This window comes from Alligator mississippiensis, chromosome 2 (assembly GCF_030867095.1).
Source record: "Alligator mississippiensis isolate rAllMis1 chromosome 2, rAllMis1, whole genome shotgun sequence".
Taxonomy (NCBI): domain Eukaryota; kingdom Metazoa; phylum Chordata; order Crocodylia; family Alligatoridae; genus Alligator; species Alligator mississippiensis.
Genome location: NC_081825.1, coordinates 198,685,403 through 198,707,236, shown reverse-complemented (window position 1 = coordinate 198,707,236; position 21,834 = coordinate 198,685,403). Strand labels below are relative to the sequence as shown.

The window sequence follows — 21,834 nt, the reverse complement described above, 5'->3', positions numbered from 1 at the left end:
CCCGGGATATTTCATTCACGCTCCTTGCTCATAGGATTATTCAAGAAATTTGGGTGTGCGTATGATGCTCTCTCCCGCGGTACCCAGCCCTGCCTCCTGCCTGGCGGGGAGTGCGGCAGGTATGGCACGTGGGAGAGGTCTGCGGGTGAAGACGCTCTTTGGAATGTAGGTGACTCACCCTGTTCCTTCCCCGGCGAGAACCAGCCGAGTGTCTGATACTTATCTTTGAAAAGTCATGCTGAACTGGGAGCCGCGATTGATTAATTTACTGCTTTGCAGCCTCTAAGGAGTTCTTTCTGTTATCAGGCCAAACTCGTAGGCGTTTTTTCAGCTGTTTATCATTACATTTTTATTTCACTTCAAATATGTGTTTGACAGTCCCTGAATTATTCTGTCTCCCCGTCTCTCCCGACTGCTTGTTACCTTTCTTCGAGTTCAGACCGCCTTTCTTTTCTAAAGCCTGCGGTGGACGTTACTCCAGCTGTATGCTTCGCTCTTCACTCGCGCTCACCCATTCTTGGCAGAGGGGAGGGTGCTGGGCTGCAGGTGAATTGCAGCGTTTCTCCACTTCCAGTGAAACGATTATCCCCGATCGCTTCTTCTAGGGAAAGAGGCAGAGCTGTCACTATGACAAAAACACATGTATATCTTTCTGGAGGAAAAAAAGTGGGAACTTTCCACTCTGGCATTTTTATGGCTTAGTCCTACTTAGACACTGGGCAGCTTTACTCAGAGCAGGGGTCCCAATGCCTTTTGTACAAACTGCCTTCCAGAGCAGCGGCAAATAATGTAGTTAAAGGTTAAGCAGAGGGAGAGGGACATGGAGAAATAGTCTATCGCACGTGTACCTTTTTCAACACGGGATTGTGCCACAGGCAAGACGATACTAAAACTCTGAGAAGCTAATGTATTTTAAAGGTATAATTTATGCAACTAAGGTTCAAGTGCCTGGCAGCTTTCCGCTTAAAACTTTCCCTAATCAGGAGTAAATACATCCTGAACGAGATTTTACCTTTGCTGAGTCAATCGACAGGATTTTATGCAATAGCCATTGTTTTAGTCAAGTATCCCCTGGAGTGCCAGTAATGAGACACTTATGAAAAGCCTGGAAAATCCCTGATCAAAGACTTTGGGCCAAAAGGCAAAGTATGTTCTGTCTATTCTTAGTAGAAACAATACGGGTCTCCATCCTACTTTTTCTTTGGTACACCCGGCAGAGTGCCATGCTGGAAGTCTGTTGAGTACAACCTTCATTCCGGTGCTGTGTAATTAAGAGCTTTCATCCTAATATGGGATTAAAGCTCGGTGCACACGTTATCAACCTGGATGCAGTTTCTTGTCAATGTATTTGTGAAAAGGGTTTCGACAGGTAAAACTGGTTGTAAATCTAACAAAAACATTGTTTTCTTAATTCAGCTGTTTTTGTTCTATTTGAGCGTATGCTCAAAAAAAATGAGGTATAAGCACTGCATTTGCACGGTGAGGTAATGGTGCCTTTCCAGTTGTTCAAATTATTTTTTAAATAGCGAAGTTAGTTACTCTTTGAAAAACAGGCACAAACTATTCCCTGAGGTTTATTCCTAAAATATAATTGTGAGACAATGTCTCACTACAATAGGATTTGTGTTTCCTGGGAGATGTCCATTCTTATGTGGATACTAACTCCTAGTAATTGGGAAATATGGTGGGGTGGGGAAACTAGTGCCAGGCTATCTGTCTGGAAGCCTGGAATTTTAATCTTGGTCCTGTTTCTAATTTGCTGTTGACCTTGGGCAAGTTACTTCACCTCTTTGTGTCTCAGCTTTCCCATATGCATATTGAGCTTTACAACATGTACCTTCGTTGGAGAGAGATTGTGAGGATTAGTTATTGTTTGTACAGCACTTTAAACAGGTAGCTCTGAAGAGGAGAGTTTCCCTAAACTCTCTGCCCATCAATGGGGAAAAAAATCTTTCAGGCAAACTTTCGTGTTCTTTGTGCAAGATCTTTCCTTGAAGTCAGTTGGGAGTACAGACCTTGTCAAGTATGGATTGATCCCTAACATCTCAGACCCTTCTTAGCTTGCAACTGAATTAAAGCTTGCATGAATCTAAATATTGTATGACACATAAGATGTAAAATGCCAGCCAAATGTGATGTGTAGAGCTCTTGCTTTCAGCCCCCCACCCTTGAATGACTCTGGACCGTAATATTCAAAATTGTCCAATGATTTTGGATGCCTCTATTTTTGGATGCCTCAAAGGGAGCTGATTTTTCAGAAAGTGCTCAGTGCTCAAAAACTGAGCCCCCCCAAATAAGTTAGGCCCTAGGGTCTAGCCAAAGTCTATAGTTTACTTGTGATGTTTAGAATGAAGATACCCAGATTTCTGTGAGCCCTTTTAATACTGAAAATAGCAGGATGAAACCCACCTCCTCTGAGGAAGGAAAGATGATTTTGTTGTAACCCGGGTGGTATTCCAAGATGTATCCCCTCTCCAATTGAAGGTATAAGAGCAGGTGCACAAGCACTGTGGGAGGTGTAGGGACCCTCCTTCCCCTATAGAGCAGAGCCGGACCACCAATGGGGACTTAACCATATACCTTTTAATAAGGAAACAATACTGGGAATGTAACTAGTATAAACCAGAGGGGTATAGGGGATACTACAATGCCCCAAGGGGGCAGGATTCAATAAAGGTTAGGCACTTACAATCATACACATTCATCCAGTTGACAAAAGACAGGGTTAACAAAATATAAAACACAAACAGCAGAACAAACAATACTGGTTGTTGAAATATAAAATGCACAAAATACAAAATGTCAACTAACAAGGAATATAGGGCCTAGGTACCTGGAGGGGGGAAAGAGGGAAAACATAACAACCCCTTTTCCACTACACCAAGAATTTCTCCTTATCACTTTGCTCATCCCAACTAGGACTTGAACTCAGACATCCCATGTGAGGAAGCAGAAACTCTATCACACAGCCACCAGTACTGGTACTGCTCTTAGCTGCTAGGGGCTTTGACCTTCCAGAAGCCCCTGCCTCACATCAAGCTTCCTGGCCTCTTGCTGAAGGAGCTGGAAGCAGAGCTGGAAACCTCTCAGGTCACTACTCAGCTTCTTGCTGGATCTGGGCAACCTCTCCTGCTGGCTGCAGTCTCTTGTAGAGGGACCCTGGAGCCCGGCGGGAGCCTCTCCTGCTGGCTGCATGCCACGCTGCTGAGCATCCAACTGCGGCCTGCAGGTCCCACTCCTTCAGGTTCTTCTGGGGCAACTGCTCCTGCCCCGCTGGCCCAGCTCTTGCCAGCTCTTTGAAACTTCTTCCTCATGGTCCCTCGCTGCACTGCCCCTTTCATCCCCCTCCAGGTGGGCCAATCAGGGGACACGGAGGGTGAGCCTCTGGGGCCTGATTCGTGAGGAAAGGGAATCCCAGACCCTCCAATCATCTTTTACCCTTTCAAAACCCCTGGGCCAAATCATTACTAGCTAGCCCATCACATCATCATTGAGGGATTGGCCTGGGAATTTAGGTTCAAGTCTCTTCCTCTGTGGTTGGAGGCAAGTCTCTTATCTTTGTGTGTCTTGGTCCAAATGGAGGTGAGGAATTGTGAGAGGATTAGTTCCTAAATATTTCTTAGCTGCTCAACTACATTGGTACAGTTGCACAGACAGGGTGTGGTTCAAAGTGAATTAAAGGTAACGTGTTCTTTCTTTTTTGTTTGATCACGTAAGCCAGGGGTGGACAATTATTTTGGGCGGAGGGCCACTTACTGAGTTTTAGCAAGCCATCAAGGGCCACATGACAGGCAGCCAGGGACAGATGAATATTAATTTTCTAAATTTTTTAGGGGCCCTGCAGGCTGGATAGAATGGCCTGACGGGCCACATCCAGCCTCCAGGCTGCATTTTGCCCACCCCTGATGTAAGCAGTGCTCTCTTGGTCCCAGACTTCTACAGTTTCATAAAGGAATCATGCTTTAGCTAGGTGTGTCTCAAAAAAGACCTAGTAATGGTGAGATATGGCTGGTAACAGTGCTGGTGATTCAGTAAGTAGGATTCTTGTCTCCTAAGTCTACAGTGAGTTAATGCCCAAGCAATATTAGAGACCCTCCTCTCCTGTTAAAAGTGCTCTCTGAAATTAGATAAAGAAGTGAGACCCTGATATTTGTTATTACTATTCCATGCGACTGTTTGAAAGAGCTGAGAATTTAATCCTTAAAACCTGGTTACATTCCAGATTAGGTAATTACGCTCTGCCTATGGCATTTAAGCTGCCGTGCAACTTTAGTTGTATACGGAATTCCTCAGTATGCCTTGTAAATTGTTCTGTTCTCTTTGCCGCACACTGTGAATAGTTGCTCTTTCACCCTAAGAGTGACTGCATTGAATCTTCCAGCTTCTTCACCTCACGGGGATACTGTGTGACTTCATTCATATTTTCATTCCTTATGTTCCACTCCAGTAATCCACTCCAATGATCTCAGTGTTTTCTCATTTTAAGACTTTAAACCCCTACATTTCAGACTACTTCTGTGAGGTTCAGTTAGAAAAGTCTCAGGGAAACATGGTCCTAAAATTCTGATCATTGGTTTAAAAAATGGATCCTTTCAAACCACACTAGCTACTAGCCTCTGGGAACCAAATGCCTCCACACGGAACCTGCTCTGGGAATAGAAAAGGAATCAGAATTCGTAGAAGAGGTGATAGCTTTTTTCAGACCAACTCAATTTTTGCAGCAAAAAAGTCTTTAATTGCAAGCAGAGACCAGTTCACATTGGGTTAGTTTCTAGGCTGCTGAAGCTATGCGGTATTGTACCAAACCCAAAGCTTGCTACTCCTTGATGTATAATATTGTGCTGGGAAGCAATTAAACCAGAGAGTTTGATTATTATCGCTTGGGCGGTGGGAGAGATTAATACAAGATGCTGCCCTCTACTGGGAAGTAACGAGGGAGAAGATCCAGATGAGTTCATGGGGCTTTCCTTGTTATCTCGGGAAAATGTTGCTTCTGATTATTTATGACTCGTCGAAACGTGCAGCGTAGTTAGTTATTCAGTGAGGGCGACAGGGCAAATCATACTCCTCTACGCAACCGTGATCCTTTCCCTCCCTTTCCTTGCGGTGGAGTAAGTGGAAACCTTGTGAGTATAGCGGTGGATGTAAACAGCGTCTGTTACTTGTCGCTTCAGCTCTCCCCACTATTGTCACGTAGCTGATGGCTGTTTTTTCCCCCCTCGTGCTGTAAAGCAGGATTGGGATGCACGTGGGAGCTTATCACGCTGTTTTTTGGCACAGTGCATCAAAACTCCGGCATGTCGGGCGCATTGCCTATCTGCATCATCTTGGCAGCTGCTGAGGGAGCTTGCAGGGAGGGGAACAAAAGGTGTCGCTCCCATGTACAGACTATATATAGCAATGTCTCACATAGCCCGAGGGCTCCTGGAGGGGACGTTTTTCCTCAGTGGGGAGGGGGTCCAGTAAGGGACGGATCAAGGATGGGGAGGCAGGAGAGAGATGCTGGGGGACGGACACACACACACACCAGAGTCATCCCCTCCCCCAGTCACGTTTAAAGCGACAACCCGAAGAGTGGATGGAGTCGGACTGCCCTCAGTGGTGGCCGATGACGGAAGAAGGAGCAATGGGCTCAAGTTGCAGCAAGGGAAGTTTAGGCTGGATATTAGGGAAAACTTTCTCACTAGGAGGGTAGTAAAGCACGGAAGCAGGCTCCTCGGGGAGGCGGTGCAATCTCCAGCCTTGACTGAGAGCCGGGGAAACAAAGGGGTGGTTGGGCGGATGGAGCTGGGGACAGCACTGCTCTGAGCAGGGTCCCTTCCAACCTCCGTGTCTGATCCCTGAGTCCACGACACCCGCAGGCCTGCTGGGGGGCGAGAGCTGCACTGCCTCTCCCGGATAGCGTCAGGTCTCCACTTTGTAGCTGTCTTGGTCTAGAAGAAAAGGCCATCAGGACTCGTAGGAGAAAGGATATCTTCGGTCTAATAACAGAGATCCTCTCTCCTAAGAGTCCCGATTGCCTTCTCCCGGAAAGCGAGCTGCACGCAGGGGAGGCGGCACAGCTAGCACGCGCGGGTGTCCCCACGGCCGGGCGCGGCAGCGACACGTCCGGGCCGGGCCGTTTGGGCCGTGGGGGGAGCTCCCCCTCCGCCCTGCCGTGCCCGCCCCACGTCTCCCCGGCGACTCGCGCTGCCTCGAAGGCGGCGCCCAGGCAAGGAGGGCCGGGGCCCGCAGGGCGGCGATGCGCGAAGCCGCTTCCCCTGCTCCCGTGCTGGGCGGCACGTCCCCAAGCGCCCGGCTGCAGCGGGAAACAGGATCCCGCCTCCGCACCAAGGGGCCCGGCGGCGGCGCAGCGCGGGGCGCGTCCTTTGGCCCCGGGCCCCGCCTGCGCTTGCTCTTTGCGCGCCCTCACAACGTGCTCCAGCGCCGCCCGCAGCCAGGGCCCGGGGACAGGGAGGCCCCTAGCGCCCGGCTCAGCGCGGGGATGACATCAGAGCGTTCCTTTCGACGTCAGCGGGGCAACGTCACAGTTCCATGGGGGTGGGGAGGAGGACCACGGTGTTTTAGGGGTGGGGTGGGGGGTGCACGCCACGGTGTTTGGGAGAGGCAGGGAGGAGACGTCACTTTTCTGGGGTGCACGTCACATTTTGGGGGGAAGTAGGGAGGCGTCACGCTTTCCTGAGGAGCACGTCACAGTGTTTTGGGGAGGCAGGGAGGAGACGCCACTTTTCCGGGGTGCACGTCAGTTTTTTGGGGGGATGTAGGGAGATGTCACGCTTTTCTGGGGAGCACGTCACGGTGTTTTGGGGAGGTAGGGAGGAGACGTCACTTTTCGGGGGTGTGGGGAAGACGTCACGGTGTTTCGGGGGCGCAAGGGGGGATGTCACGCTTTGCGGGGCGTGCGGAGGACGTCACAGCATTCTGGGGGGTGCAGGCAAGACGTCACAGCCTGGCGGGGACGTCACCGCGGTAGCACTCGACGCCCGCGGCCGGGTCAGAGCGGCCCGGCCCCGTGGGGTCACAGTGCGGCGGGCGCGGGCCGCGCAGGCGCACAGCGCGCGCGGGCCTCCAACATGGCGGCAGCGCTGCGGGCCGTCCCGCGGCGGCGGCGGCGGGAGCCGGGGGGATGCTGAGCGCCCGGCGAGGGCAGCGGCGGCAGGAGCAGCGGCGGGCGGCGCTCCCCGGCCATGGCCCGGCTGGCCGACTACTTCATCGTGGTGGGCTATGACCACGAGAAGGCGGGTAGGTGTGGCTGGCGCTGCGTCCCCTCCCCCTGCTCCCGGCGCGGACACACGGCCCTTCCCCCGGGGTAACGCGGGCCCACGGCCGCCTGAGGCTCGGCTCCAGCCGCCACTGCCGGCCGGGCTTTGTCTTCCCTTGCGCAGGGAGGGAGGGAGGGGTGTGCGGCTCCCCCCCCCCCCTTCCCGCTCCCTGCCTCCTCTTCCTGCCTCTTGGCCTGCGGGGTGTGTGTGTGTGCGTGCGTGCGTGCGTGTGTGTGTGTGTGTCCGTCCGTCCAGATTTGGCCCTCAGGCACCTCTGAGCCAATGCTGGTGGATGCCAGGGAGGGGCCGGGGCAGGGGGTGGTTACACCCTGCCCACGCCCCCTCGCCAGGGTGCGGCACAGGTGGCAGGCAAGGTTCTTTGGGTAAATCCGTTATCTTTCATTAGACCAACTGAAATAGTTGGGAAGATTCGTCTTTGCAAGCTTTCGGGTATAAATTTTACCCATCGTCAGGCTGAGGAAGCGCCTGCAGTTGGTCTGTGCCAGAGGCCAGTATGCGTGTGAGAGAGCCAGTGGATGAAAATGCAAATTGAGGCAGCCAATGGTCTCTGGCTTCTTTTCTTTTCTATCCAGGAAGAGCAGAGACCAAGTGCAGATGCTTCCTCAGCCTGACAAAGGGTATTTGTACCCAAAAGCTTGCAAAGAAGAATTTTTCCAGCTATTTTAGTCGGTCTAATAAAAGATACCGAAAGAACTTTGTCTGCCTATGTCCTTTGACCACCACAGCTACAACCTGTACCCCGGAAACAAGTGCAGGGCCCGCAGCAGGTCAGAGAGGGAATGAGCTGGCAGCCAGAAGCAGAGCAGCCAGATTGGCAGGGGAAGGGGATCGGAGTGGCGTTTGAGGCTGATTTGTGGCACGCAAGCACGTTGGTCCCCACTGCTGCTGCTGTCAGAGACAGGGATGCTGGGCTAGATGGACCACTGCTCTGACCCTGTGTGGCACTTCTGTTCTTGTGCAACAAAACGTTAAGTCAAGGTTCAGAGGGACCTCCCTAGAAACCAGCTGGGGCCATCGCCCTTTCTGCTGGGGTGAGGGTGAGCAGTTACTACCTCCTTCAGAGGTGATGTTGGCAATGCATAGAGGGGGAACTAGCCACTTGAGTCTTGTCAGGCAGAAGGCAGGACAGGGATTAGAGAAATTAACTCATTCAGATGGGCATAAGCGTCTGGTGTCAACAGCCTACTTCATCAGGTGCTATGAAAGATGCTTTGTAGCATCTGACAAAGTAGGCTGTTGATGCCAAAAGCTTATGCATGGCTGATGATGATATAGTGTAGGTAGCAGGGTGGTGTGTTGCAGGCTGTTTAGGGAAGGCTTCATTTGCAACCGAATTGACAAAGCAAAGATGATTTTCCTTGTCTGGTCAATGAAAGGGAGGTAGCGTCTTTAGTTATCATTTCACAAGCATCAGAGAATGCTTGGTTTTGTTGGGTTTTTTTTTACTTAATTGCAGTATCACTGTCTCCAGACTGTAGTGTTGACATTTTCTTTTGATATTGCTGAACAGACTTTCAACTCATGCGTTACTTACAAGGGTGTTGATGGTCAGCTGGTGCATTAATACCCATACTTTTCAGTGGATATTTTTGGACTTAGCTGTTAACTGCACATTGTCCTTAAGAAGGATTTTAGGAAGTTAAATGTCCTTTAATGAACTCCTTTGTCTACATCTAGCAAGCCTTTTTTACTCTTTTACTAAAATTAACTTTCTTAGACTTTTTGAAGGAAACAGTTACTCTGTAGTTTCTAGCTTTATGCATTGCAGAAATTAAATAGCAGCTGTATTATCTTTTCTCTATTTCTTCTTTAAATATAACAAAAGTATAAAATCCAGATGTTGTTTATAAAATGTTAGTGGACTAAAAATCTATCAATGGAAGGTCTTCTGTCCGTGGCAGAATTTGTTTCCATTCTTCTGTATTAAGATATGAACAATTTCAGGATGTTTTGCCACTGGAATTGGGGGAAAAATTATAGGGTTTCTGGAAGGTATAGGGTGGAAATAGAAAGTGCAAGGGAAGAGAAACAAGTAGGTTTTTATCTTAAGGACATGCAGCTTATGCTGTCTGCATTATAAGAAATAATTCACATACAGAAAATTAAGTAGGTTTGTCCATTTGCATTCTGTGAATTTATCTAATTTATTTTTCCCATGCTACTTGAATGTATGAAGTTAAGATTGTGCTTTGAAAATTCAAGACAAACTTTAGATTAAGTTGTCAAAATAGCCATGTTAGATTTAATTAGACGTTGTTGTTTAATTGGTTTGCTGCTACTTTAACAACCCATACTGAAAATGTTTGAGAGAAAACAACATTCTCCACAAGACTAGGCGCACATTGTATTCCAAATTCCTTCACCCCCCCCACGTACAATCCCATTATATATGGAGTAGTGACATTTTTTTTCTTGTAACTTATAATTCAAGCTCTTGGGATAGTTATTTTGTTTCCTTCTATATGAGAGAGGCGACCAAAATGTTTCTAATGTTGTAAACATATGATCCTTGAAGTTTTTAAAGTTTCTAAAGAGAGAATCTATGTATAGAGATAATAAAGAGAAATTCTTGCTCTGGTGTTTTGAATGAAATGGGTATAAAATGTTAGTACGTAGTATAAAAACAAGAATCAATAGATCATCTCTTCTAAATGATTTCAAGCTTATTTGATGCAAAATTTCCAAAGCCTAAATATGCTTAATGTTTTAGGAAATCTAGACACAACTTCTTTTGATGAGAGTTCTCAATATCGCTGTTACAGCTTTAGATCTAAGTGGCTTTTTAAATAGTCTTGAGGAAGGAAGAGAAATACCATTTTACTGTCATATTTTTAGGACTCCTGTTAGTGGCTAGTTACAGAAAAACTTTAGCATTGAGAGGCTTGACCTACTTTTTAAGAGCCTGGATCCCACTGAAAAATCACAGCCCTGAGTGAAGTGTGAAAATGTATCAGGTGTGTCAAAGATATGGGGCCCATGGGCCAGATCCAACCTGTGGAGCCCACCTGTGGTGTTGCCCATGGTTCTTGAACTGGACCAGCATGCCACATGCGGTGCATGAGGGGGGGCTGGGACTGGGGAGTGTTGTATGTAGTGTGTGGGCTGTGGCTGAGGCATGTGCTGAATCCAGTACATAAACCTGCCCCATGCCACTCGTCTGGCCCATGGGGTCAGATGATTTTGACATTCCTCTATATGTATGACTGGAGAGGGTTAGGTACCTCAGGATAGGTTTCACACAGACAGCATGCTGAAAAGCTAATATGAATACTAAATAGAGGCACCTGTCTAAAATTCTGCCTTTTTCCATGGTTTAGCTGCTTCCTTGCAGCTGCAAGTTAGCAATACAGTCTGAAAGCCTCTTTTGGACGTAGGTGCCTAAAAGTATAGACAGACAACAATTATACAGGTTTCCAGAAGTATTGATATATACTATTACAATGTCATTGTTAACATCTGCCTACTCGAATAGTGGTGTAGGCATACTAAAATCATTGTAACATTGACCTCATTTCTTGAAGGGTTAAAGACACAAGGATTTAGCTTGCTTAGTCTTTTCTAGGAGCCTGTAGACCAGTGGTTCCCCAAGGGTGTGCTGTGAGAGCAGTGGAACTCCACTCTGAAAATGATTCTTTTCTTTCTTTTCTTTTTCTTGCTTTCTTTCTTTCGCCCAGGTCCCATCCCTGCTGCAGTGAGCTCGGGGGAGCCCTCACCAATAAGTGTCTTTGTGCTCCCCTTTCCACTGCAGTCATGCCTGTTCCTGGTGGCTTCCCAGGGCAGTGGAGAGCTTGTTTACAACTGCTCCTCCACCCCACCCCACGGTCCCAGGACTTGCAGTGGACAGGCTCCCTGCACTATGTCAAAGAGGCTGCTGCCTCAGTTCAGCCTGACACTGCTTCCCCCGAGGAAGGCCCATGCTGCTACCGCTTTTCCTAGCCCTCTTCTTCCTGGCTGTAGTACGCATTCAGTTTCCAGCTGCTAGTGACCTGCACTGGCGCCAAATACCTGTAAAATGCATTTGCATGGCTGCAGCCCCTTTTCCCCACTCCCGTTTTCGGGTGTAAGAGTGAAGTGTGCTGCCAATTTTAATGGAGGGAAAAAGTGCATCTTCTGTGTTAACAGTTTGGGAAACACTGCTGTAGATGCTCACACTCACATTGTAAAAGCTAATGTGAACTCTCCAGTGCCAACTCATTCTCCTCCTTTAAAGCCACTAACACTTAAGTCCATTCACCTGTGAAATTTTCCCTTTTGGAAGGAGAAGACTGGTTCACTTTTCCATTCTCTGAGCACAAAAAACAGAGTACAACCATTCAAGGCGTTTTTTTTATGGAAGAGAACTGGCTTTTCTTCCACAAGAAAATACGACCACTTCCACCAGGGAGATCTGCTTCTTCCTGCACCAGCTTGAACAGCTACACTTCTGCCCTGGTTTGTGGAAAGGACAGAAGATGTATCCCTGCAGCTCAAATGCTCCCACGATTGGCAAGAATTGAGCTGCCGCTGTCCCCCACACTTTCCATAGACTGGTATGAGGGGCATTTGCCCCACTGCTTGATTCCTCTCGGGACCGGAAGGTGTCAAGCTGCCGCTGTTCCCTGGACCTTTCACAGGCTGGGGTCAGGAAGTCACTGGGAGCATTTCCCTGTGGCCATCAGGGACCCAGGGCAGCCTCTGGGCTTGAGAGCTCAACCCGGGTTTGCCTGAGTGGGTGGCTACAGGGTAGAATGCCTGTATGCTTCCAGAAACGTGTAGTTCTGGAGCTGAATGCGTCTCTATACCTTTAGGTAAAGGAGCACTTAATTTGAGGATTTCCAATTGGTTTAGGTGTCGGATAAAATTTAAGCTGCTCAGCTCTGCCAAGATGGTGGCTGTTTTGGCTGTGCATAAGGACACAGCTCTAAGCACTTGGGGCACTTTATCAACAAGCACTTGAGGCATTTTACATGTGCTCTGGGAGGTGTGGGGGCACTTTAATTAGCAAGCCATGCTAATTAAAAGCTCCCAATCCTCATGTATATTAGCATCCCCATGCTGAAAAAATGGTGGCAGGGCGCTTTGAACTAAAGCTCGTTGGACAATCTTTAGTTCAAAGCACCCTGCCGCCATCTTTCAGTGTGGGGGCTCTGATACATGTGACGCTAGAGTCTGCTAGAGCGCATTAATTTCTGTGCTACAAGGCACTGGATTTCCCGTGCATCAGAGAAGGCTCCCTGTTTGTGTATAGGAGCCCCTAGATGCTTAACAGGTTAGGCAGGGTTTTAAGGAGTGCAGACGTGAACTAAGTTGCCTAAGTTCCACTCCTGTCCTTTTGTAGAACTTGCTGCAGAGCCTCACAGATTCTAACAAATTTATACTCCCAGTTTTAATGTTAGTGTTTAAAGCATTATTTCCACTCTGCAGATAAAGAATTTGGGTAAAGAGATGAATGATTTGCCCAAGGCTGAGAATTGAATCCAAGTTCCTCATTTGCATTGCAGTATCCTAATCACAAGACCATCCTTCCTGCTACACAAGCAGATCTAATTCACCTGGTTTTCTATCCCTGCCAAACACATGGTGACAATTTCCAGTTTAACTTTCTGTTTATACTCTCTTGGTGTAACAGCCAATGTATGCAGGTCAGTGTTGTGTTTACTGGGTGCTTGAACTTGCATTCCTTCTGCATTCAAAACTTATGAGATTTGTGATAATTTTGGGTGTGTATGGAATGTAGCATCATCAGTGAATTAAGAATCTTAAATAACTGGCTCCTGCACTTGTCGAGTAGATCCAAAGCATGTTGTTTTATTTTTTCCCCCTCATATTTATTCTGTAGTATTAAAGCATGAATTATGCTGGCAATATGACAAGCTCAATTACTTCCCCATATTTATGCCTTGTATTTATTTGAAGAATCTATGTTTTTGTTGAGGTAGATAATCAGCATTTTCCACAACATCGTTGTATTGGAGATCTGTTGTAGAACTAGACCAAAATGGCATATATCGAGTTTTCTTTGGAGAGCATATAGTGGTCAAAAAGCACAGGCACCATCCATTGAAGAGAACAAAATCTACAGCATATGTACCCTTTGCCTCGTTTTCCATGGGTTTTGAAGTGTGTTTGATGTCCCTAACAACAAATTCCTGTCTCATGTTTTTCATAATGGAATTTGAATGGGATTTGGGGAAGTGAACAGATGTTTGCAAAGATCATATAAGGGCATGAGAAAACACTCTTTTTCTTGTTTTCTTGTTTTTGCTGGTATAAGCCCCAATCATAAATTCATGAATGGCATTTACATGTGGCCTTACTCAAAAAAGGTATGAGAGAAAGTCAGCTTTTCCAAAACAGAAACAATATAGTAGTGTAGAAAGAAAAAACTAGATAATGGGCATGTTTAATCTGCCCTATACCCACCATTACTTTTCTTTAATTAGCTTTTCTTTAAGTGTTTTAAATGTAATTAAGACGTTGTAATGTACATAAAGAAAACTGCCAAAACAAAGGAATCTGTCTTTGTAAATATTTTTCCTAAAACAGAAGCAACATTTAGTGTCTCTTGCTTGTATTCAGTGGTACTGTGTATAATAGAAGTATAAGCCTTGCCATAATGTAACACACTTATCTGTAATTACAACAAGTAAATCTGAAGTCAGTGTGACTAGGAGTGGTTCCTATTACAGCTGCCTACTTTCTCACTTTTACAGAATAGTTCAATGTTGCTTATTTTAAAGAAACCACTCCGTCTTCCCATTTGCTTATCCTCTTACTGGGATGTAAACCTAAAGAAGGAGTTCACTGAAATAGGGAAAAGAAATTTCCTAAGACAATGGTGCTTAACCTTTTTAGCCTAGAAGCACCCCTTGGAAAATGCCAGCTCTTAGCCTTTGCTAATTTTTTGATGACAGAAAAATAACAGAACAATCCTTTTGCTGCAAAGAACTCAGGAAAACCACAGAAGGTCAAAATGTTTTTGACACTGTGGATTCCTGTTTGAAATCTATGCGTTTATCTTGTGAATTGTGTTTGCACACCCAATAGTATTAATTAACATTGTGTGGTACCCTGCCACACCCCTGAAAGGATCTCAAGGCTCCCCAGGGTGCTGTGGTACCTGGGTTGAGAATCACTGTCCTGCAGTTTGTATCATTTCACTTTTCTGTAAGTTGATTGCTTGTAAGCAGTAGGAAAATACTGTGACTTGTTCAGTTAAACAAAACAAACGACCTTTATTCAGTAAACAAAAAGAGAATTACTTGTTGTGAAGTTTTTGAGGATAATGTGACTGGTGTATAATCTCATCATCCAGAGTGCTAAACTATGTATTTTTTTTAACTCAGTACAGGTGCTCTGCTTGGCTATCTCACAAATTAGGGGCAGACACCTTCTTCCTCTCTCAAATTAACGTTCCTACCCTCTGCCAAAAAAAGATGTTCAAAGTAAGAAGAATAAGGGTTGGGAAATCAAGTTTGTTGGTTTGTACCACAGCTGTGTTAGGAGTAGTTGCAATCTGCTTTTAAATGTGTAATATTTTTAAGACAAAGTAAGTTAGTGCCTCTACACAAATACCTTTAGGCTTAAAATCTAAGACAAGATGGTGGCACTTCCTTTAGGCTTGTCTCAGACAAGATGGTGGCACTTCTGGCATTTGTGTAGAGGCACTGCCAAAAGCCTGAAAAATAAAATGGTTGAACTAGAATGCCTGGTGATAAATGGTGACTTTGACATAATAGGCATCTCGGAGATTTGGTGGAAGGATGATAATCAATGGGATACTGTTCTGACAGGTTACAAACTATATAGAAATGACATAGTGGGACATGCAGGTGGAGGACGAATACTGTGTTAAGGATAGTATAGATAGTAACAGCATAAAAGTCGTACCTGAAAGGAAAACTACCGTGCAAGCTCTGTGGGTAGAAATTCTGTACTTGAGTAAAAAGAATTTAGTACTAGGATTGTACTACTAACCACCTGATCAGGAAGGGGACAGGTTTAAAACTAACAAGAGAAAGTACTTTAGAAATACAAACCACCATATACAAGAAGCCCATGGACCAACATATCTACACAGAACCAGCAATCACCCTAGACACACCAAGAAAGCTGTAATGTACATCCAAGACCTCCCAATACCACCAAATTTGCACCAAATACCTGCAGGTGTCACCTCACTAATCTCAAAAGGGCTTTCACCCAACAAGGACACTCCGTCAGAGAGACAGATCGCACTTTTGAAAGAGCCACCTGGATACCACGTGAAGAATTGCAGTACAAAAAGAAAATCCCTACGAATTGCACACCATTAGTTATGACATACCGTCCTTCCCTGGAATCTATACAGAAAATCTTCAAACAATTGCAACCCATACTAGAAGAAGACCTAGTTCTTAGATCTTTCCAGAACCACCCATCTTAGCCTTTAAACAAGCACCGAACCTCAGCAGCCTCATCACCAGAAGTAAACTTCCTATGGCCCAAATCACACCAAATGGATCCAGACCATGCTGGGACAAGAAATATAAAACCTGCCAACACATCTCCATCACTCCCACAATAACTAGACCCCACAACAGAACCATCACCATTCCTGGATCTTATACCTGCACCTCCAGAAATGTAACAGATCTCATCCAGTGCACTAAATGTCCTGATGGAAAATATGTAGGAGAAACCCCCTGTATACCAAAATGAATGCACACCAAAAATCCATCAAAGCCAAAAACACCCAGTTACCTGTGGGTTCACAATTTTCACAAGACAACCACTCTCTCCAGTCTCTCAGTTCTAATCCTCAAAGGGAATTTACAAAACACCTTTCGTAGATGAGCCTTCGAACTTCACTTCATAAAACTACTGGATAAAAAAAAAAGCATGAACTGAATATAGACATTGGATTTATGGCACATTATAACCTGCCTAACATCCAGTAACCCCAGGTAACCTCTCTACATTTTATCAGTTACAGTCTATCACTAGTTCAACATTCCCCTTCCCCCCAACCCCTACCTGCCTCTCACCTATTGTCTTCTGTTCCCTCTGATCCTCACTGCCACACGTTTGCATATTGCCTTCTTTCACCCAGAAGAGCACACAAAACACCAGCAGACTCTCCCTATGCCTGAAGAAGGGTGTTTGTGCCTGAAAGCTTGCAAAGAACAATTTTTTTCCAACTATTTAGTTGGTCTAATAAAAGATATCACATTTACCCAAAGAACCTTGTCTGCCTAGTTAACTTGTGTGGAATTAATTGCCACAGGAGATGGTAGAGACAGATAGTACAGCCAGGTTCAAGCAGGGACTGGATACATTCCTGGATGATAGATCTATTAATGGTGATCAAACAGAATGGTTGGTGATGTTTTATTTGGCATCTCTAACCCAATAAATGGTCAATGCTAGGGAGAGTATTGTACAGGGGATAGATCACTGTAGAGCAGGGGTGTACAACCTTTTTGAATGTGGGGCCGGATCACAAACTTTTTATCACCCAGTGGGCCAGCGAGCCATATTCAAAGACCTCACAGGAAGTGGTATCACATCAGGAAATGGTGTCACGTGACCTTTGACACCAATGAAGTTGCAGGAAGTAACAATGAAATGGGTCTAAATAACCAGTTCAAAAGTCTCCCTCTATTGCATCCACCTCTGCCACTGTTCGGGACAGGATACTGAGCTAGATGGACCATGGGGCTGACCGAGCATGGCACTTTTTATGCTCTTATGTTCGGAAGCTCTTATGTTCTTTGGCTGATCTTCCAAACTATGGCTGAGATTTGCAAAAAGGGGTAGATAGGCATGTTACAAAGTTGTCATAAAAGATTTGGAGCCCTCTAAATCCCATTCATTTTAATGGAAGTTGGCCTTTTGACTGAGCTTTGAAAATCTCAGCCCAAGGTGCCAACCAAATAAGTCAAAATATATTTTGCATTTCGATGCAGTGCATCTACGTGGGGCTCTCCAAGCATTTTACAAACACGAAATGAACCTCAGGATGAGCCCAGCCAGAGGAGCAGGGGCTCAGCTGCACTTTCCCCCTACTTGTACCAGTCAGTCCTGAGCGGCACATGGCTCCGCCGCCGCCTCTGCTGGCTGGTGCTGACCCAGGCGGGTCTGTCCCATCCAGAGCAGCATGTAGCTGAAGCTGGCCTCTCACGTGATACTGGGGATGGGAGGAGACTGGCCGGGTTAGCACCAGCCAGCAGAAGTGGCAGCAGAGCCACGTGCTGCTCGGGACTGATGGGCGCAGGCAGGGAGAAAATGCAGCTGAGCCCCTGCCGCTCTGGCTGGGCTCGTCCCGTCCCGAGCGGCATATGGCTCCACCGCCGCTTCTGCTGGCTGGTGCTGACCCGGCCGGGCTCCTCCTGTTCCCAGTAGCGTGTGGGAAGCCAGCTTCAGCTGCATGCCGCTTTTCCTGGCTGGTGCTGACTCAGCTGGGTCCATCCCGTCTGGAGCAGCATGCGGCTGAAGCCGGCTTCCCACGAGCTGCTGGGGACGGGAGGAGCCTGGCCAGGTCTGCACCAGCCAGCAGAAGTGGCGGCAGAGCCGTGTGCTGCTCGGGACGGGACGAGCCCGGCTGGAGCGGCAGGGGCTCAGCTGCATTTTCACCCTGCCTGTGCAGGTCAGTTCCGAGCAGCACATGGCTCCGCCGCCTCCTCTGCTGGCTGGTGCCGACCCTGCCGGGCTGCTCCTGGCCCCAGCAGCACGTGGGAATCCAGCTTCAGCTGCGTGCTGCTCCAGATGGAAAAGATCTGCCCAGGTCGGCACCAGCCAGCAGAGGTGTCGGCGGAGCCATGTGCCACTCGGAACTGACTGGCGCAGGTAGGGGGAAAGTGCAGCTGAGCCCCTGCTGCTCCAGCCGGGCACATCCTGTCCTGAGAGGCACATGGCTACTCCTCTTCCCACATGCCCACGTCAGCAACGTCAAGCTGACACGGTGCGTGTGGGAACCTTGTCCCTTCCCCAGCCCTTCAGCAGCCATTAGGAAGCTGAAATTTTGTCATTGAATGGCAGATCTGTGATGAATTAGAAACTGATAGAAATAGAGTTATAATTCTTTTCAAAAGTCTTCATAGTACCTTCTGAAAACTTTGCATTTTGAACTTCAGTGCATTTCCCTTTCATTGTAATGATGTCACGACAAATATTTCATACAGGCATTTCAATTTAAAATGTAAAGTCCATAAAGTACATATGTTTATTGTGTAAACTAGCATAATTTGTCCTAGAATGTGAGGACAGTGACTCTTCATTAGAGGGAAGATAAAATATCTCCAGGGGTATTTTGAGATTAGGTTTCAACAGCGATGACTGTTTTTATACCACAAAAATCTTGAATTGACACTGCAGTTTGTCTTACAAAAGTACACTTTTGAAATTCCATCTTTCAGGACAACACATTGTTATGGCAGTTTGAGCATTGCGAAGGCACTGGCATAACCACAAGCATATTTTTTCAGTAGAAAACAATGGTGGCTGGCATTTCAACTCCTACAACATCATAAAAATAATAGCTTTATCTTATAACACTAGAGAAGATAATTATACCGCTGTGGTACTTCACTGCCATGAATTTAAAATACCAGTATGGTGCCAGTCTCCCCCCAAACAGCTGCAACTCATAAAGTTGAAGGAAAAAAGTTACTGTGGAATATTTTTTCTAGCAGGAAACAGTAGTTGCAGTGTTCATCTTTGATTAATATTGGTAAAGTGATACCTTTAAAAAACTGATAGATTGTGGTAGAAACATACTGATTCTCTTCTTATTCCTACTTAGCAGAGTAGATCAAGGTTTGGGGCTGTTAATTATCTTTACTAGGTTAGTAGTATTCCTAGCAATGATCATTCACATGGAAGGCTACAGTAGTGTGACTGTAGTGGCAATACATATCTTCTTTTTAGGGTTTCGGTGCTACTTTCTTCTGTGCCTTAGTATTCTTTTTTTTTTTATAGAATAAATTCTAATTGTAGCATTAATAAAATATTCTGAAGTAATGAACAATCCAAATAGTATAATTAGGGATTTAAATCCTGCTCAATCCTTCTCCTTGAGCTAAAAATATGGCATAATTTGTGTATTAGTGACTTAAGGCTTCAGTAATTTCTCTTGACTTTAAATTGTTTCTAATTTTATTTTTAATATTATGTGCCTCGAGATTCAGTATTGTGAAACAATGGAACCATCTCAGCCACATTTAATTTTTTTCTATTTGTTTTGGAACACAATTCCTTTGGGAAAATGGCAAATAGAAGACAACACATAAACATACAATTTCTTTTGAAATAGCCATAGGTGCCAAATGCTTAAGGCTGTAGCCAAAAAGATGTTGACCAGCATCAGTGAACCTTCATCTTTTATGAAGATGTGGATGGTAATACTAATGTACAAAAAAATCACCATAATCACTAATTTATTAATAAAAACTCTACAAAAGTAGTGGGGGTATTTGGTAGACTACATTATTGCATGCAAAACCTTACATAAAAACATTATTTAAGTCACAAAATCAAGAACTCGGGTCGTAGGAGTATTACTCCCAAATTTAAGTTGTGTGGTTTTGGGTCCCTCACCCATTGTTTAATTTCCTGGGTTTAGAAAAAAAACCTCCCAGAATTTCCATTGTGTGACCACATGACATTATATTACCATGAACGTAGGTCACTGTCTGGTTTGCAACCTTTGGATTTGGCAAACACAGACCTCTGTCATGAGGGCAAATGGAAAAATTGATACAGTGGTAGGCTGTCATTCTCTGTGTGTCCACAACTGGATGGGAGTGAGATGCAGTATTTCATCAATATATTCTGACAAGAAATGGTGAGACTTGCAACCTCACCTGCTCCTTTTTCCCCAAACTTGAGCCTGTCTGTTCTGTCTAACCTGTTCTCAACCCAGTCTCGGCCCTGTTTGTGAGTCTCCTTACCCATCCAATCCCAGTTTCTTCCCTCCTCCTCCTCCCCAGACTCTTTGCTTCAACTTAGACCATTTCCTTATTACCAGCCTTATTTTTGCCTGCTTTGCTTTTGAATTAGAAGGACTTCTCCTCTCTTGCTGGATACCCACAGTGGATGGTGTTATTGAATGAACAGAGGACACAGGCTCCTTTCTATTCGTTCCTGTGCCCAAGTCAACCCACCCAAAGTGCAGTTACCGGAAGAGTCCTTTAGAGCCCCCAATCATGGCTTGTTTTGCCGTTCTGCATGTATGGACATGCACTGTATAATTATCAGTGGGAAAGAAGAGGGGGGGTCAAATATTCTCTGTTATGATGGGTGGTTCAAAAGTCTTAGCTGTTAAAATCAAGTAAGTCTCCACTGAGTGTGAAATGAACTAAGACTTTTCAAAAGTTTATAACTTCGCCAAAAGTAGGTGCATTTTCAATGAAACAGCAAATGGCATTTCCTTGACACAAAGTCACAAAGACACAAAGGTACTTCCTTGACTTGGGTAGCTCCCATGTCCCTGATAAAAAATAGTATTGCTAAAACATTTAAAAAGAGACATTCTGGAATTTTTAACGTGGTCAAAATGATGTCTTTTTTCCTTAGCCTCATTCACCTGAACTCTTTTGGCTAAAATTTTTCCGAAGGAATTCAGCTTGAGGCAAATCAAATTCAGCCTGAAAGTTAGTTTGCCAGTTATTTATTTAAGGAATGTTGGGCAGCATCTGGCCCTACCCCTTGCATGAATAGAGGGGTCTGATTCTACAGTCATCCCTGGTCAGTGTTTTTCCACCTTACTTTTGAAAACTACTATGGAAAGGAATTCCATAATTTCCCTGGGCAGTCTATTCCATTGCTTTACTGCTGTAACAGTAACAAAGGTTTTCCGGAGATCCAGTCCAAGTCTGCTTTGTGGCAATTGAAAGCCATTGCTTTGGGTCCTTCCCACTGTTGCAGGTATGTTAAACACACGGGTCAGGTTGGCAGAACCATTCCATCTGTTCTTTCGGGACCTTAGTGGAGATGGCCCTTAGTAGTAGGAAGGTGTTTAAGGACTGGGCTGATATAGCTCTGTGGCTACTTTGCCTACTGCCATTGCTGCTGGACATGCCACTTGCAGCCTCTGGCCCCATGGATCCAGGAGGAATCCATTGGTCTGTATCTGACCTGGGGCACAGGGTGAAGTTGACATCCTTGCCCTACAGCAGGAGGTAACAGTTTTCCTTCTTCTTTATGATAGCCTTTTAGGTATTTGTGAATTGCTGTCATTTCCTCCCTTTCCACCGTTTATCTGTTTTTTTCCCTAGCTGTCTCAACCTTTTCTCATGTGGCTTTTTTCCCCTCTCCTTTTATCATTTGTCACCTCTTGTCATTCTGACAATTCATTTACAGTTACCCTTTGCTTGTATTTATTGAGCCAATTATATATCCACCTGATAGTAATTTTATCCAGCATGTACATCTCAAGTTAACTTAAAAGAATGTCATGGGGGGCTTTTATCAAGAGTCTACTGAAGTCCACATTTGTTATGCCTAGTGTATTTCCTTCATCTACCCAAGTAGTTAATTTGTCAAAGAAAGATTAAATTGAATTTGTGTTTTGCGTTTTGAGGCAAATTGCTGG

The 21,834-nt window shown here is 45.7% G+C and overlaps 1 protein-coding gene across 3 annotated transcripts in view; it reads left to right on the top strand.

The window, feature by feature from the left end:
- Positions 1-7,037: 7,037 nt before the first annotated feature.
- The window catches only part of SBF2 (SET binding factor 2), a 487,110-nt gene continuing 472,313 nt past the window's right edge, over positions 7,038-21,834 (top strand). For 2 of the 3 annotated variants that reach the window (XM_019476811.2, XM_019476810.2), the window contains exon 1: positions 7,038-7,242. In XM_019476811.2, coding sequence (XP_019332356.1) covers positions 7,188-7,242 — 55 coding nt within the window. In that variant the 5' untranslated portion in view covers positions 7,038-7,187. The remainder of the gene's footprint in view (positions 7,243-21,834) is intronic. The other variant, XM_059722672.1, reaches the window with a different exon arrangement.